We start from the raw sequence: 17,174 nt of genomic DNA, 5'->3' as shown, positions 1-17,174 counted from the left end.
CTTCATTCCCTTTTATTGTTGCGTCGTGCTCTTCTGTATGGACAGACCCCATGTTCTTTATCCACCCATCCGTTGCCAGACATTTAGCTTGTTTCCACTTTTGGCTTCTGTGAACATCCATGTCCAAGCTTTTGTGTGGAGGTATGTTTTCGTTTCTCTGAGGTGCCTAGGCATGGACTCGCCAAGCCCTGTGGTCACTCTGTCTTAGCCATCTTAGGAACTGCCCAGCTGTTTTCCAGAGTGGCTGCCCCATGTTACTGTTCCACCAGCAGTGAGTGAGGGTTCCAGTATTTCCACTTCCTCATCTGCCAGCTCCTGGAAGCTGCTGCATGACGCCTGCCCTTGCCTGCCAGTGTCCGGACTGTGGCCTCCTGGCTGCCCACAGCCGTGCAGGAGACTCAAAAAGCCAGCCCTTGCTCTGGGCATCTGTGCACACGGCCGGAATGAAGGGTGCTGTCACTAGGGCAAAGGAGGAAAACGGATCTCTCAGTCACCTAGCCCTCTTAGACTGGGTGCTCTGGGGGTGCCTAGCATCCCCCTAGCCCCCACACTCCCTGGCTCCTCTAGGAACTGCTCCTGGACTTGAACCTGTGGCTGGCTGGCTGCTGGGACCGGCCCCTCCCCCGCCTGAGCCCCGCTATTGCCAAGTTCTTCACGGAGCTGTCTCTGTCTTCCAGCTTATGTCCTGCCGGTGAAGGTGGAGATGGAGATGGTCATCCAGCAGTACGAGAAGGCCAAGGTCATCCAAGATGAGCAGCTGGAGAGACTGACGCAGATCTGTCAGGAGCAAGGGGTAACGCCCTGCCACTTCCGGTTCTGTTCAGGGCCCAGAGTCCTATAAAGCCGCAGGAGGCCAGAACTGCAGGGCCCCCTAAGGCCCAGAGAGTGGGAAACCAGTCTCTTAAGGTCACTCCTGCTCAGCCTAGCCAGGCCTGGGCTCGGCACCGACTCCCAGGCCTGGGTGCTTTTTCTTTGTACCACAGTGACCAGTCAGCTCTCCAGCCTGAGCCAGCTGAGTCACCAACTCAGTTCATCAGAGTCTTCTCAACACAGTGGTCTCTAGAGCAGGGGACAACTTCTCTCTGCAGAGGTTGCTGGGCAACACTGTGGGCCAGTCACCACCCAGGACCCCCAGACACCCCCAAAGAGGTGTTAGCAGTTCTCTGTGCTTTCCAGGAGCTGTGGGGGAAGACAGAGAGGTGACAAGCCCTGTGAGGCCATGCTCGGCAGAGCCAAGGGGGCGGGCAGCTGGGTCCTGCAGCAAGGCTACAAAGCTCTGTAGAAACACAGCCTCCAGGGAACGAATGATCTGGTACCCGGTGTGCAAGGTGGGAATGCCATAGAGGGGACCAGCTAGCAAGGTGGTAGAAAGTGTGGAGGAGAATAGACTGACATATATGGTCATTCTGGCCTCTCCATTGCATTCTGGGGAAACGACAGGGCCACTGCCCTTTGCTCTATGAGCCACATAAGCTATGCCCCGCACCCTTAGTCCCCAGGGCCAGTCCAGGCACTTATCCTGTGTGGGGCTCAGCACTTCTGGTTTGCAGTGCAGTGAGGCTGGACACCCCTCAGTCCTTCCCTCTGCCCCACTGCCGAGCACCCGGGCACTCCCCATGGGGGTCTGAGGGCCGCACGCGTCTCCCTAGCTTGTCAACGTCATACCTCCTTCATCTCGTATATAAACACTCTGACGGAGTCAGATGGAGTCACCTGCCCTTCTGACAAACCCCGTGCCATCCCATCCCTTCGTTCTGGTTGTGCTGTGCTCCTTGCCTGAACCCTTGCCAGCCCTGCCTAACTAATTTGTGTGCAGCCTGCAAGTCCTGGCTTTTCCACTAAACACGGCACTCCCCTCCTGCAGCAGTCACTTCTCCCTTACCCCCCAGCCCTGCTGTGGGCCTCCACAGAGCACTGGGCACTCGCTGCCGCGGGCTCTGGTTATCTGCGCGCGGAACTGCTTCTCCCGCTGAATGGGATGCTCCCCCAGGGCAGGCCTCGTCTGACTTACATTTGCCTGCAGCCCCGCACCCATTCGTGGTGGGTCTCCTGGCTCCTCCACCCCAACCTCTCCTAGCTGGAGGAAGAGCTGGAGGGAGTGGGAAACCTGTGGAATGTCACCACAAATTAATCTCTAGAAATGTCCCACAGGAACAGGCACACAGAGTCTTCAAAATCATCTCCCTGGAATGTCTGTCAGGGAGCTAGATCTTTTTATCTACTTTGGGAATACCATGGCCTTTTATTTCAGCACAACATGCTTATGAGTGACAAGAGGGGACATCAGGGGACACAACCCTCAGGAGTGCATCATCCATGGGATCCTGGGTGTGGGGCAGTCTTTACAGGATTGTGGACCCGGAAAGACCGGTGTTCTAGTCCCGAAGTGGTTGGCATCAGCTTCATTCTCCCATGTGCATCTGGTCCACCAGCACCATCCCAACCTGTGCTGGGCACTGGGGGCACTGCCATGGAGAGGATTTGGCCCCTACCCCCAGGAGGCTCTGGGTGACTCTAGTCTGGTAGGCCCGTAAATGAACAGGGGCAGTCTGGTACATGCATGTTTCAGCAGGGACATATCTGGGGTTCTGCACGCCGGGGTTTGGGGGCAGGGGAGTGGATGGGTTTCCAGAGGAGCCAACATTGGGCAGGGCCACTTGGAAAAGGGTGCCTGGCAGAGGGGACAGGTGAGGCATTAGGGTGGGTGTTGTACCAGGGGAGCTCAAGGCCATTCAGGGTATGAGCAGAGAGAGGAGGTAGGAGGATCTGGAGGCAGGCTTGGGAAAGGCCCACGTGGCTGACCTAGGAATTTGGGCTCCACCCTGTAGGGAAGCGGGAGGCCTGGGAATATTAGAAGCAGGGGTGGGAGGTCTGCTCAGGTTGGAGTTTTTGATGGATCTCTCTGGCAGCTGTTGGAGGCAGGATGGGTGAGGGCAAGGAATGGAGATAGAAAGCCTGGGTTGAGAGGCTGTTGCAACCACCCAGGGGAGAGAGGCCTAGGTTTGGGGCAGACAGAGGTCTGGAGGAAGAGGGGAGAGGACAGATCTGGGTGTCATCCAGGACCTGGCTGGAGCTTGTTCAGGCAGCTCTCAGTCTACTGTCTAATAGGAAAATGAACACCATGGGGCTGCAGTTGGCCACGTGACAGACACAGACGGGGTGCCACATGTGCCCTTCATAAACTCTCACACAGCCTCCCAGCCCGGCAGAGAACAAGCTGACCCTACCGCATGCCTCACGGTAACAGTGTATGGGCCATGGGGCTGAGAGAAAACCCTAATGGCAACCCCACCCCCAGTGCTTTCCATCAGGAACCCCCGTCCTGAGCCCACAGAGACCCCACATGTGGCCTCCTTCCCCGGGGTCCCGGCCAGAGGGAGACTCCCTTGGATTCTGCACAGGAAAGAGCTAATAAATAAAGACAGATTCCCTCTAGGTAGCGACATCTGGAAAAGAGATGAACAGAAACAAACCATTTTAATTTAAAAAACACCTGAAGCCTGTCATCTTAGTTGAAACAGCAAAAAGGGCCAGCTGGGCTGGAATCCCAGCGGGCCACAGGGAAGGCAGGAGGGGCCGGTAAGAGCAGAGAAACCAGGACTGCTGCTCTCCCAAAGCTGAGTAATGCCCACTTCATGGAGTGGGGCACGTGGACGCCTCATTTTCAGCTCTATTTTAGGACCAGGTTTGAGACTTGACTGGGTCACAAATATCCTTAAAAAAAATGAGAGTGCCGGCTCATGACACATCAGGGATGGCCAAATGCTTTGAGAGAGTAGCATCTAGAACGGTTAAGAATAGACTTTAGGGACAGACCTGAGTGCAAAGCCAGCCTGGCCACTTATGGGCCTTGTGGCTTTGGTCACTGAGGGGACCTGCGTGGCCCTTGATTTTCCTAATCTGAAAAAGAGGAATAGTTAATAAAATCCTTGAAGGATGGTTGTGAGATGGTGTAGCCTAAAGCCTGACCCATGATGAATGGTGACTATGCAAGCCCATCGCCTCTCCCCCACATAGACCCATTTATTTTATAGATAAGATGACAGAGCAGTGGGTGATTTGCCTGAGAGCTCACGGCTAGTTGAGGGCTTTTAGAGCCAGGAATAGACCCAGCTGTCCTAATGGAACACTGTTCTTTCCCAGCCCACCTTGCTTAGGGTCATTTTTCTACCCATGTCACTTCTGGGCGCTCGGTGGAGACGCTGGCCAGATAAGGCGCCAGGGTATCTTTAAACTGGAGCCTGCACGCAGCTCTCGGACAGGCACAGACGCAGCTGTGCTCAGCTGTCTCAGTGGCATTTCCGAAGAGTCCCTTGCTGCTACCCACCTCCCCACCGCCCCTGACCCCCCTCTAGGTCATTCTAGTCCTCTTTGTCAAAAACTCTTGCTTTCTCTCTCCCTGCTGGAATTCTCAGTTTAATAAAGCAATCTCCACATCCAATTCATATGTGCTACCTAAAATGCTGAAATTTACCAAAGTTCCCATGAAATGTGTAGAATCTCAGTTTAAATGAAACAGTCAATTTGCATTCATCCCACTCTCTCCCTGAGATATATCTGTATAAATATTTCCCAAGATTTTATTCATCTTAGCTCTTTTTAAAATAAACTTTATTTTTTAGAACGGTTTCAGATTTATAGAAGAGTTGTAAAGATGGTACAGAGTTCCCACATACCCCATACCCAATTTCCCCTGTTAACATCTCACATTAGTATTGTGTGTTTGTTGCGATTAATGAATTAATATTGGTATGTTATTATTAAAGTCCATACATTGTTCTGATTTCCTTAGTTTTTAGCTAATGTCCTTGATCTGTTCCAGGATCCCATTCAGGACACCGCATTACATATGGTTATCATATCTCTTTAGGCTCCTCCTGGCTATAAAAGTTCCTCAGACTTCGTTTTCGATGACATTGACCATTTGGAGTACCGGCCAAGTATTGCATAGGATGCCCCGTGACTGGGATTTGTCTGATGTTTTTCTCATGATTAGACTGGAGTTATGGGTTTTGGCGAGGAAAATCATCACATCACATCACATCACATCACATCACATCACATCACATCACATCATGTCACATCAAGGGTGCCTACTATCAACATGACTTCTCACCGCTGACGTTGACCTCACCTGGCTGAGGTAGTGTTTGTCAGATCTCTGCTCTGTAAAGGCACTCTGTTTCATCCATCTTAGCTTTTTTAGAAAGCTTAAATTGCTTGTCGCTGTGACCCTGTAGAGACTCCCGGGTGACACAGTTTGCTGGTTTCTTGCCTGAATATCTTGTACAGTTGATCTTCTGCGCCCCATGGCAGCTCCTTTCTTACCACAGGCACACCCAACATGTCCCAGGACCACTGTATGTTATAAATGAAAGGGTCCTTAGAGGGCATCTGGCCCAATCCTAGATTCAGCAGATGGGGGCACTCTGAGGCACAGAGAAGGGGAGAGGTGTGCCCAACATCACACAGCAATTAGGAGATGAAGATGGCAACAGGGGTCTCTTAGGGCTCATTGCAGTGCTTCCCCCCTGGACCACACTGGCCTCTGGTCTTCGCAGGGAGACAGGATACAGTGTTTCCCTCATTTCCATCATCTCTTCTGACCCCTGGGCTCACCTCATCCTTAACAGATTCCTCCTGGAAATCTGGGGCGAGCAGAGAAGGAGGATACTCTGTTGGGCAGTCTTACCTTTCCAAAGCCCTGGCTGGCCTTCAGCGGTCTGCTTCCAGATTGCTCACTTCAACAGAAGCAGATAGCCTCAGACCCTCTGCAGAAAGTTCCTCCCCATTCACTTGTGTTTTGCTCTCTGTTTGGATCCTGGCCAGATTTTCTTAGGCGTTAATCTTGCTGGTACACAGATGGAGTCCAGAGGCGGGATGCTAGTTACTGTCCTTCAGAGAGATGGTGTGAGTTTTTTGTCTCTGTGTACTGGCTGCTTTAAAACTTTTAGATGCAGTGGTTAAGTCACTGCAGTGATATATTCTTCCAACTCATCTTAAGAAACCACTTCTGAGGTTTTATGTACAGCTGTGTGCAGGATCTAGCTCGAATTTTGAAACATATTCTGAAGTTCCCATTGTACCTGCTCTTTGTCCCGTAAGCTTTGCCTTTGGCCTAGAGTTAATAGGATCCAACTTGGCCCACTGTCAAAATGTATTTCTCTTCTCTGCTGGGTCCTGTGGAAAGGATGGAAGGAAGTTAATTTCTCTTTCCTCAGTACCATTCACCCTGAGACCATTAGCAAAAACCCAGGTATCTAGGGTGACTTGAGGCCCAGCCTGCAAAGGAGGCCCATGGAGCTCTGTGAACCCCTTAGGGACAGCCTTAGGCCTTGGGCCAGCGTCAGTCCCTGAATAAGGAGTCCTCCGTGGGGGCAGCCCGGAGGGGTGGAGGGAGTCCACTTAGACACGGAGCCAACAAGCGAGATTCTAACCTCCACTCCAACAATGACTAGTCTCCCCCTTAATCCCTGGACCTTGTTGGAAAAATGGAGGAAACAAGGCTTATGTCACGAGGATGCTGTAAGGATCAGACTAATTTAAGTAACATATATAAAGTCTGGTCTACTGGTGTCTTTCAGTAAATGTAAAAAAAAAAAAAGGAAAGGAAAGAGAAAGTAAGATAATACTAAATCACTCATATAATGGTGGCCACTTAACAAATGCACTCCCATGTATTTTAGCTTCCTTTGATCTTACGGTCAGAGCAGGTAGGCTAGGTCTTATTAACCCCTTTATGGATGGAAAGACAGCAGCTGAGAGAGGCCATTGCTTGCCAGGGTGGCAAAGTTTGTGGTGCAAGGGCTGGTGGGGGTGGAACTTGGCGGTAGGGTCCGTTTGCCTATGCCAGAAACAGGGTGTCTGGACAAGTCACTGTCAGGAGTAACACAAGCTGCTACATGAAACAAATCCAGAACTCGCAGTGGCCTAACACAAGAAGAGTTTGTCACTCACATCACAGCCCAGAGTAGGTTGCCGTGGGCAGTGGGTGACGAGCCACCATTCCCCAGTCACTCTGGCCTCCAGGCGCCTCCCATTTTCTAGCTGCTGCTTCTAAGTCCTCGGGGCTTTCTCCCTTCAACAGGGGAGAAGTAGAGAATTGTGCAGTTAGCTAGGCTTCTGCCCCCGTTGTGTAAGTGGAACTCAGTTACGCCGTCACACCTGAGGCACCTGAGGCATACCGAGGTGGTCTGTGTGCCCAAGAACATTCTCTGCCCCTTTCCCTAGTCCCCATGGGCACAGTCACATTTAGTAATCCTCCCTGGGTGATGCAAGTCTCCCTGGCCCTTTTCTGGGAGAAACTGGATGATAATCTTGACCCCAAGCAACAGGCTTTTCTGGTGGCAGTCGGAGTGCGGGGAGTCCTGCTCTTCCCCACTCCATCCATTCTACTTTCCTGTGCAGGGGGTCAAAGCCCACTTGTTAGGTGGTCGGAGGTGCCTTGGAGGCCTTGCTCTGCACCCACAGCTCCCTGGTGCTCAGCACCCCTGAGAGAAGGCCGATGGCTGCACAAATTCTCACCTTTGAGGCTGGGCCGCCAGCCCTGAGAAGGGCCTCTGTGGCCATCAGGAGATGGGAAACTGCAGAAAAGGGGTCCTACCCTGGTTCTGGGGCTGGTGCTTGATGCTGGCTCATTCCAGAGAGTCCCCTCTTTTCCTGCAGAGGCCACAAGTCCCCAGCTCAGCACAATCGCCTTTGTTAACCTGGATTATTCAAGATCTCCACTGTGGGAACGGAAGTGCGCGCGCGCGCGTGTGTGTGTGTGTTTAAGCATGGGAAGTGATTTGTAAAACAGCCGATAGCTTTAATGACAAGCCTCTTTAGCTGATAAAATTAGCCATCAGAGGAATAACTTATGTTATACTTTTGCCATAATTTAAATTTATGGCCAACTACCAGTCATCTTCACAATGGATGGAAAGGGGCCAAGGTCGAATTCAGCTTCCCCCACTGCTAAATCATTAGTTTGCAACTGTCTCCTGATTTTTATTGTTACCAACAACGGCAAAGCTAATGGAAATAAACATTGGATGCCATCCCAATAGCAGATAGGTTTAAAGGCAGGGCAGGCTGTGCAGACAGCACTAATAGGATGGAAGAAAATTACTGCTGTTGCATTAGGATGCCATTGAGCTTCTGGCCAGAATGTGCATTGATCAGGCCAAGGCCTTGTCAAGCGTACTCCACAAACCAGACCACTAAAGGCAGAGATGGACTGGGTGTGCCGGCCCTGCCGGCCCTGCCGCCCCAGGGGTCTGGCCCCACCTGAGCAGGCACTAAAAGCCCAGCCCCAATGGAAGGGGCCTGACTCACTCTGTAATGCACGCTGAGGACTTCCCTGTGGATCCTGGCCAATCTGCTCAGGTTATCTGATAGAAATACTTAGCAAATGATGTGCATTAAGAAGGGCTGTGACTACACTTTCATTCTTCCTGAGTCTCGGGATGGTCTTTATTTCCCCAGGCCAGTGTGCCAGTGAAAAATATGCTTCATTTTGCCCTCAGAGCCCCCATGTGCCTTCAGCCCTGGAGGCCCATGCAAGCCCTGGAAAGCCGGAGTGCTGCTTCTTGGCTATTTTCATCAGTCTGACTGCAGAGTGTCCAGGGGTGGGCTTTTGTATTTATCCTGTTTAGGATTCTGAGTTCCTTGAATTTGTGGATTGATGTTTTTCATTAGATTTGGAAAGTTCTTGGCCACGGTTTGTTGACTGATTGCTTCTGTCTTCACCCTTCCGTCTCCTCCTGGAGCTCTGGTTGCACGTTAGGCCCTTGGATCATGTCTCCCATCTTAGACCCTCTTCCATTCACTCGCTCCTCCCGCCTTTTTTTTTTTTTTTTTCCTCTTCTGGCCCTAAGTCTAGATGTTTTTCTATAGACGTATCCTCAAGTTCAGCAGTCTTATCGTCTACTATGTCCAGTCTGCTGCTAAACCCATCCAGTGGAATACCCAATTTCAGACATTGCATGTTGAGGTTCTAGAAGTTCTATTGGATTCCTCTTATAGTTTCTGTTTCTCTGCTGAAATGCTACATCCATTCTGTTTATCTTTCCCCCACTTTAACATATTAATCACAGTTATTTTGAAGTCCTTATCTGCTAACTCAAATAGGACATAGGTCCGCTTCAGTGGGAATTCTAAGCAGCCTCTGAACTGCTTTATGTCTTAATAATCTATCACCTTTTTTGCTTATTTGCATGACTAGTAATTCTTATTGTGTGCTACACACTGTTGATAATGTGTTTTAGAGATTCTGGATTATGTTATCTTTCTGTAAAGAGCTGGCCCTCTGGGAATGGGGCATTTCATCAAGGAGCAGGGGGTGGCCCTCAAGACAGGAGCTACCTGTCACTTGTACTTTATTCCCTCCCAGCGGGAGTCCCAGAGCCAGCATGGAGCTCGTCTTAGACTCAGAGTTTGGCTGGTCCATTTGCCTTATTGAACACACAGTAAAACCGAGGCCCAAAGAGGAAAAAAGACTCACCACAAGTCAGAGTGAGGGAGGGTGATGGGCCCAGAACTCAGGCTCCTGCCTCCTCCAGCCCTTGCTTTTTCCCCACTTGGAAGCCTCCTGCTTTTTCCCGGCCCCTGTAACCATCAAGCCCTCTGTATTCTGCTTGAGCTCAGTCTCTTCCATCTCTCCCCTAAGGCTTCCCCTTGACACAAAGTCTGTGAAGCTAGAGGCCAGAGGCCTGGGTTCCAGGCCCGGCTTTGCTTCTGATGCATCCTGTAGTCTTAGCTTTTCCCTATCCTGTCTGCCAGGACAGAGGCTCCTTCCCACCCTAGAGCCCCAGCTCACCCACTGACTAATGAGGTCCTGATAGCTTAGGACCCCCGACAGCCCTTCAGTCAGCTGGGGAAGCACACGTGGCCCTGTTCAGTATGGGGGAAGCAGCAGCCAGGCTCTGAGGGTCCCAGGGTCCTGCCAGCCCCTTGGAGCTGAGCTGGGCTGAGCTGAAAGCCACTGAGCTATCTGCAGTTCCCCTGTAAGGAATCCATCATTCCTCCTCAGGGCAAGGGCCGAGAGCATCCAGCCACCCACACCCTCTGAAGCTTGTGAACTTATATCCCTGTCCTTCACCCATTCCACTCATGCCCATGCCCACACTTTGACCTCCTAAATAGCTCCCTTACTTCCTGTCTCCACTGTCCCCAACCTCGTCCAAATCCTGGTCATCAGGCCCGTGTTGCAGAAGTAGCATCCTGGCTGCCAGTCCCGCCTCTACCCTGGCCCATCTCTGTCCGATCCCCCGCTCTGCTGCCAGCACCGTCCTCCCAAAGTGCTCGTCTGAATCACCGCAACACCTCCTTCAACACTCTGCCCTTCTGCTCAAAAGACCTCAGTGGTTTCTTGTCGCTTTTTTAAAAAAGGCTGACATCCTTGTAACATCTTACCAGGGCTAATGGGCTCCGCCTGGTGTGGCCCCTACTCATCTCCCCAGCCTCTCTCACCCCCCAGCCCCCTGTCTTGCAGACACACCACCGTCAGCCCTTGAGACCGTCATGGAAGATTTACTGCGGTGCAGCAGACACTGCCCCCCTCGCTTGGGGCCACTGAGGACTCACTTCCAATCTGGGAGAGGCATTTCCATTCTAAAACACGTAACAGTTTGAACATAGCCCTCACCATGCTTTACCTGAGTAAGTGAATGAATGCATGCCTGCCTAGGAGAATTCCCATATGCTTGGGGTTCATATCTCTAGCCTAAAACTTGTCTTAATGTATGTGCCTATGTCTGCACATGTGGGCTTGGGGCTGGGTAGGCCCCGGCCTCTGGCTGTCTGGCCTGAATTCCAGTGGGACACTCATGGGCAGCTCTGGATCAATTACAAGTTATCAATAATGCATCTGTTCAGAGTGGCCTAGGAGGCCATTAGATGGGCCTACTGGCCCTGATGAGCAGCCTTGGAGAAAGTGGGCTACATATGCCCATGGGACGTTCAGATCAGCCTGGGCAAGAGGAGCTCAGGAGGTTGCCTCTTAGGCCCTATGTGACCTCTGAGAACTTGCTGCCAGAGGGGTAGCTTGAACTCTCTCCCCATGCACAGAAGGCCACCCTATAGTAAGCCAGCCTCACTTTCTCAGCCTCTGCAAACAATAGACGCATTTGAGTATTGGGTTGTTGAGGTCCAGAGTCTGAGCCTAGACTGAGAGCAGAGTCAGGGCTCAGTGTATGATCAGGCTTGGGACTCAGTGTGTGAGCAGGTGTAGGGCTCACAGTGTAACTACGGTTGGGGCTCAGTATGTGACCATGGTCAGAGCTTAGTGTGCGAGCAGGGTCAGGGCTCACACTTTGTCTCAGCTTTGGGCTAGGATTAGGGCTCAGCCTGAAACCACAGAATTGAGCAAAGCTGGATAGTTTCATTCATTCACTTATTCAACAGTATTTATTGAGTGACTTCTCTATACCAGGCAGCAAAACAGACAAATCCCTGCTCTGCCAGAGACTATATTTTATTAAGGGGTGAAGGGTAGCAGTGGTGCGCTGGAGCTCTCGCTCCTGAGAGCCAATTAAGTACACGTCTTCCCAGTTCTCCATGACAGTGTGTTGGTAATTTGAAATTGGCCATGGTGGAGTATTTGCACCACAGAGGTTAGCATAAACTACTCATCTGGGCTTTCTTTTTTTTTTTTTTTCTTTTAACCAGCATACCATCACTGCAGTGAGAGAGAGGGAAAACCAATAGGCAGTTCTTAAAATGGTGGAGTGACCACACATATTTATCTGATCTCCTTTCCCAAACTCCACTAAAATGATAATTTAAAAACCATGAACACATAAGAATTAAGAAAGTGTCTCTTTAAGGCCTGTCCATAACGACAAAGAGGATAGAGATTTCAGTGGATTTGAGGAAAATGAACAGCGGATGAGAAAGGGGTAACCGATCTACCAGAGTGGAGAATTTATAACTAAAGTGCTTGCGGAGGATAGTGAGGGAAATGGGCTAATTCTCCCCTCAGAACCCCTGAGAGTTTGGGAGGAAGGGGGTGAACGGGAAGCTGACCAAAAGGAGAGGGGTTGACTAAATGCCTGTACACACAATATTTGAGCCCCCTAGGCCCCCTCCCAATCCTGCACAGCCAGGAGACCACACCCGCTCCCACCCTACAAGAATCATAGAGGTTTATTCTCTGGAGAAACTGAACCAGAAGGCTCTGCAAGTGGGCCCTGGGTTAGGCAGGGCTGAAACCAAGGATTCATTGAAAATCCTTCCATGTAATGGTGGGACCCTCTACCCCATCCCCCTGCCCTGCTCCCACACAGAGGCAGCCAGAGGCTGATGAGCTCTCTGAAAAACTGAGTGGTCCCAGAGACGAAGTCTGTGGACACTGACATTGGGAGGTCGCCCCGATGTCAGTCTGCAGCCTGGCATCCCTAATGTTAGTGAATGCTTTAATTGTGCATTTCACTGACACCAAAGGAAAAATAATAAAATATTAAAATAGATTTTAAAATATCAGAAGGTGATAAGTACAATGCAGAGAATTCAAACAGGCTGGTGTGACAAAGTACCTGGGTGGCTGCCTTGGGTCGGGGGTCAGGTCTGAGATAGACAGGGTCAGACCATATACCTGCCTTGTAAATCAAGGGTGAAGAGTTGGGTTTTCTCCCAACGGACCTCAGTTGTCACAAGGGGGGGGGTGACATGATCTGATCTAGGTTTGCGAGAATCCCTGTGATTCCTATTGGAGAACAGATTTGGTAAAAGGCTATAGAAGTTGGAGTTGCCCAGGTGGTGGAGGTGGAGTGGGGTAGGAAGGCTTGGGATAGCGCTTGGAGGTGAAGCTGGACTTGGGGACAGATTGGATGGTGGAGGAGGGAAAGCAAGGGAGCGAAGAGGTGATTACATTTTTGGCTCCAGCTAAGATGAGATGAAACCACCTGAGGAGCAAGTTTTTGGATACAGTGAAGAGTCCTATTCTGACCAGGTCGTTTTTGTGATTCCTATAAGCCAATTCCGTGTTGCTGTCAGGTAGGAGTTGGAGATGTGAAGCTAACTTTACAGGGAGGGGTCAGGGCTGGACACTGAGTCTGATGGGGAAGTAGGTAATCTAGGTAGGGATCCCAGGCACTGGGCCTCCCTGGGACCACGCCCGTCCCCGCTTCAGGCCTTTGGGGGTTTGCCAGCAGGTTGTGCACAGCGATGCAATGTGTGCTTGGGGCACTAGGTGGCAGTAAAAGCTCTCCTTACCTGAGCCCACAGCCAGGCCCTTCAAGGTCAGACTCAAACTTTGCTTGGCCCAGATGGCCCAGAAAGGTCCCAGAGTGTAAACAGCTATTTCAGCCACGAACACAACAGGCATCTGGGAACCTCTTTAAAGAACTTTTCCCAACAACAAAATTAACCAAAATCAGAATGTGTGCAGCGTTTTACAAAGCCCTTATTTAGCACTCAAGTCCTCAAAGAGATGGGGAGGGGGTGGCGAGAAACCCTATTACACAGATAAGGGAACCGAGGCCACATGGCCAGAAAGCTACAGAGCGGGGGCTAGAGCCCAGTCCTTTCTGAACACCTCCTAGAAGAGGGGCGTGGGTGTTGCTGGAAGACAAATGGATGGTGGACAGACAGCCCAGCGAGCACATGATGCCAGGATGGGCTCCCAAGGCTGGTTAGGCTGGTCCTGGATGGTCCCGGGCATGCGGTCTTCGCTCAGCATCAGTATAAGACACCTGAATAAGGCTTTCACTTTGACAAGCACCACCCGGTTCGCACATTTAGGCAAGGAACTAGACAGAACAAGATTCAAATCCGGGTTTTTCGACCCCCCCCCCTTCAGTACCCTTCCCACAGACCACAGCTGTGTTTCCTCTCACGGCCATCTTGTCTTCACGATGCGGCCAGACTACACAGTATTCCAGAAATGAGACACAGGAACACACCTTATTGCTTGGAAAAGGCTCCAGAAAAGTCCAAGGCTCTGGCGATGAGTGGCGTTGGAGATCTGTAAGGACCGCCCCATCCACACCCTGCGGACGCTCAGCGCACGCCTCCCGCCCCCACCCCGGGGCCCAGGAATCAGGCTCAGCCTGGCCACACCCCGCCCGCCCCCGCGCCCCCCGCCACCCACGGCCCCTCTCCTCTTGCAGTTTGAGATCCGGCAGCTGCGGGCGCACCTGGCGCAGCAGGACCTGGACCTGGCTGCGGAGCGCGAGGCGGCGCTGCAGGCCCCTCACGTGCTCAGCCAGCCGCGCAGCCGCTACAAGGTGGTGGAGGCCGGCACGTGGGCCGAGGAGACGGCCGCCGAGAGCGTCATGGAGGAGCTGCAGCCCTCGCCAGGTGAGCCCGCCCGCCGCGCCTGCCGCCCCCGCCGCCCCCGCCCAGGGCTCTGCGTCCAGCTGCCCGCTGGCGGGCGCGTGTCCGGGTGGGCCTGGGGCGGGCCCGGGGTCAGATCGGGGGACCCCCACGACGACCTTTGTGAAACTGGGGGCAAGCGTTTAGCCAAGATACCTTGACCCAAACTCGCAATGAGCCTAGTGAACTGTACCCATTTCATGCCTGTGGGCCACTGATGTGCTTTGCGTGCATTATCTCCCCGGCCCTCAGTGCAATAGGAAGTATGACTTTCCTATTTTGTGGATGAAATAAAAGTTGTACAAAGGCGCATCACTAATAAATGGCAGAGCTAGGCTTCAAGCCAGAGACCTGAGACTCTTACTGCCCAGCCCGCAAGGGCCCAGATAGTAAGTCCAGGCCTAGGGCCAGTACAGCCCAGAACCTAAGTCTTGGCGCTGGTAGCTAATTGATGGACAGGTGGTGTTAGTGGAGATGGGAGCATGGGGCATGACCCGGGGCCGAGTGCTGTATAGAAGGCCAGCGGTGTCACCTTGGACGGGGGACTTAACTCTCTGAGCCTTGGTTTTGCTTGCTAACAAATGGGAACAATGCAGAGCTTTTCTCACAGGGTTGTTGGGAGGCTCAGGAAAGTGGGTACAAGTGGCCTCCGGAGCTGCAGAACAGTCCCACAGATGTCAGGGGGTATTGTTTTGTCATAGGGTGAAAATACCCTCACCTATGTCAGGTTTGGGCCTTCGCAGGATTTGGGGAGGCTGTGTTCTAATGGGCTCAGGCCAGGGATCTACCTCAGCGCAGGGGGGATCTGCGCCCACCTTAGGACCCCAAGGGGATCTTGAGAGCTCCCAACACAGACTCCCCCTCCCCCGCCAGGCAGCTTTCCTGTTCATGTCTGAGTCCTCCCCGTCCTAACTTGCACCTGACAATGTCATTGCTAAAATGATGGGTAAGGGGTTATTTCACTTTACCAAGAAATTCTTTTAAATATGGACCTCCCCTAATAATTCAGAGTAATTCATCTTCATGCTTTTTACCTAAAAGTAAGGGAATTAAAGTTTATCAAAGCCCTCCAAGGGAAGATTTTATAGTGGGACCTGGTTTAATCCTCACACCTCCTTTGTCTCTTATGGAGCAGGAAACTCAGACCCAAAGAGGTCAAGAGAATTTCACAGGGTCACACACTGGAAATGGTGGTGCTGGGCTTGGAACCCAGGCTGTGGGACCCTAAACCCCAGCTTGATCGAGGGCCCCTTCACCTTGCTGTGCCATGTTCCCCTTGCCAGGACAGCCAGGCAGGGCTGGGCGGTTGGGAGGTGGGAGGCCAGAGCCCCGGACTCCACTACTCCCCAGCTCTATGACTTGAGGCTTAGTGTTCCCTTCTATAAAGGGAACTCCAGCTCTGTCTGCCTCTTAGGAAATAAAAGGAGCTGATGGAGTGAGAAAGCTCTGGAGTAAGGCACTGTGAACAGCTTTTGTGGAGTGGAGTGATTGCACTTATGATCTTCTGAGAGACCTACAGATCTCAGAACTATAGAATTTGGGGGCTGGGAGAGACTTCTCTGAGTCCAGCTGATGTGCTAATCCCATCTAAAACTCTCGCCGGCCTCAGCTTACCTTCCTTTGACAGTAGGTGCTCCCAGCCTCCCAGAGAAGCCCACACCAACCCAACTTCAAATGGCTCTGCCTATTAGAAAGTAATTTTTCAGGGGCGCCTGGGTGGCTCAGTCAGTTAAGCACCTGCCTTTGGCTCAGGGTCCTGGGATCGAGCCCCGTAGCCGGCAGGCTCCCTGCTCAGCGGGGGGTCTGCTCCCTCTCCCTCTGTCCCTCCCCGCCATTCATGCACGCACTCTCGCTCGCTCTCTCATAAATAAAATATATATTTTTTTAAATGTAATTCTTCAGACTGAGCTGAGGTCTGCCCCCAGGTACCTGCCTCTCCCACTTGGCTGCAGTTTTTATGCATTGGTGAAAGGCATCCTTTCATTTTTTTTTTATTGAGGTATATTTGACACGCAATGTTATACTGAGGTGTCCTTTTGGAGACTGGCGTCTAAGTGTTTTCTCCTCCGGGGACTGTCACTGCATTTCCACACCAGTCCTTGGGGGAGAAGCTCTCCAGGTTCTTGCTGTATTGTCCCTTCTTGAACATTGCAATGTTTTGGTTCCTCTTGGAGTGACACCCAGAACAAAACGCAGTTCTTGGGGAGCTGCAAGGGGCCACCCCTGCTTTTTTGTTCTGAATCTAAGACCCCTTCGATGTGGCTGGAAGGCTCCTGAGCCTTCTGGTGGCTGCCCGGCCTGAGCTCACAGCTGACCCAGGCCCACTGTTCCCCACATGGGCCCCCACAGCCCATCCCTAGGCCGTGCTTTTTGCCCCCTGCCCTCCCCCCACAACCATGCAGCACTTTACATCTATCTGCGTTGGGCTGTAGCTTGTTGGATTCCTCCCCAATTTAACACGTTGGCTGGTGGCTGCTAGGGCTGCCGCAACAAGCCAGGGGCTTAAACGTCAGTTTACGGTCACACAGCTCTGGAGGCTGGAAGTCTGAGATCAAGGTCTTGGCAGGGTTGGCTCCTCCTGAGGGCTGTGAGGGCCTCTCTACTATAGCTTCTGGTGGTTTGCTCGTAATGCTTGGCGTTCCTTGGCTCCCTCTCCACCTGGCATTCTCCCTGTGTGTCTGTGTTCACACTTCCTTGTTTATAAAGACCCCAGGCATCCTGGGCTGGGGCCCACCCCACTCCAGTATGACCTCACCTTAATCACTGCCACATGAGATTCCATTCTGAGGTACTGGGGGTTAGGGCGACGGATACGTTTGGGAGGGACACGATGATCCCCCTCTAACAGGTGGCATATAGACCCTTGATGCTCTCGCTTC

General features: G+C 52.0%; 1 protein-coding gene across 3 annotated transcripts in view; it reads left to right on the top strand.

Moving 5' to 3' along the window:
- The window catches only part of TMEM266 (transmembrane protein 266), a 133,253-nt gene that overhangs the window by 102,605 nt on the left and 13,474 nt on the right, over nucleotides 1-17,174 (top strand). For 2 of the 3 annotated variants that reach the window (XM_073877427.1, XM_025884192.2), the window contains exons 8-9: nucleotides 678-793; nucleotides 14,091-14,280. In XM_073877427.1, coding sequence (XP_073733528.1) covers nucleotides 678-793; nucleotides 14,091-14,280 — 306 coding nt within the window. The remainder of the gene's footprint in view (nucleotides 1-677; nucleotides 794-14,090; nucleotides 14,281-17,174) is intronic. The other variant, XM_073877428.1, reaches the window with a different exon arrangement.

The sequence above is a fragment of the Callorhinus ursinus genome, unplaced genomic scaffold (assembly GCF_003265705.2).
Source record: "Callorhinus ursinus isolate GAN/ISIS: 27379988/994484 unplaced genomic scaffold, GSC_fseal_2.0 scaffold25, whole genome shotgun sequence".
Lineage (NCBI taxonomy): Eukaryota > Metazoa > Chordata > Mammalia > Carnivora > Otariidae > Callorhinus > Callorhinus ursinus.
This window is presented reverse-complemented; position numbering and strand designations above follow the sequence as displayed.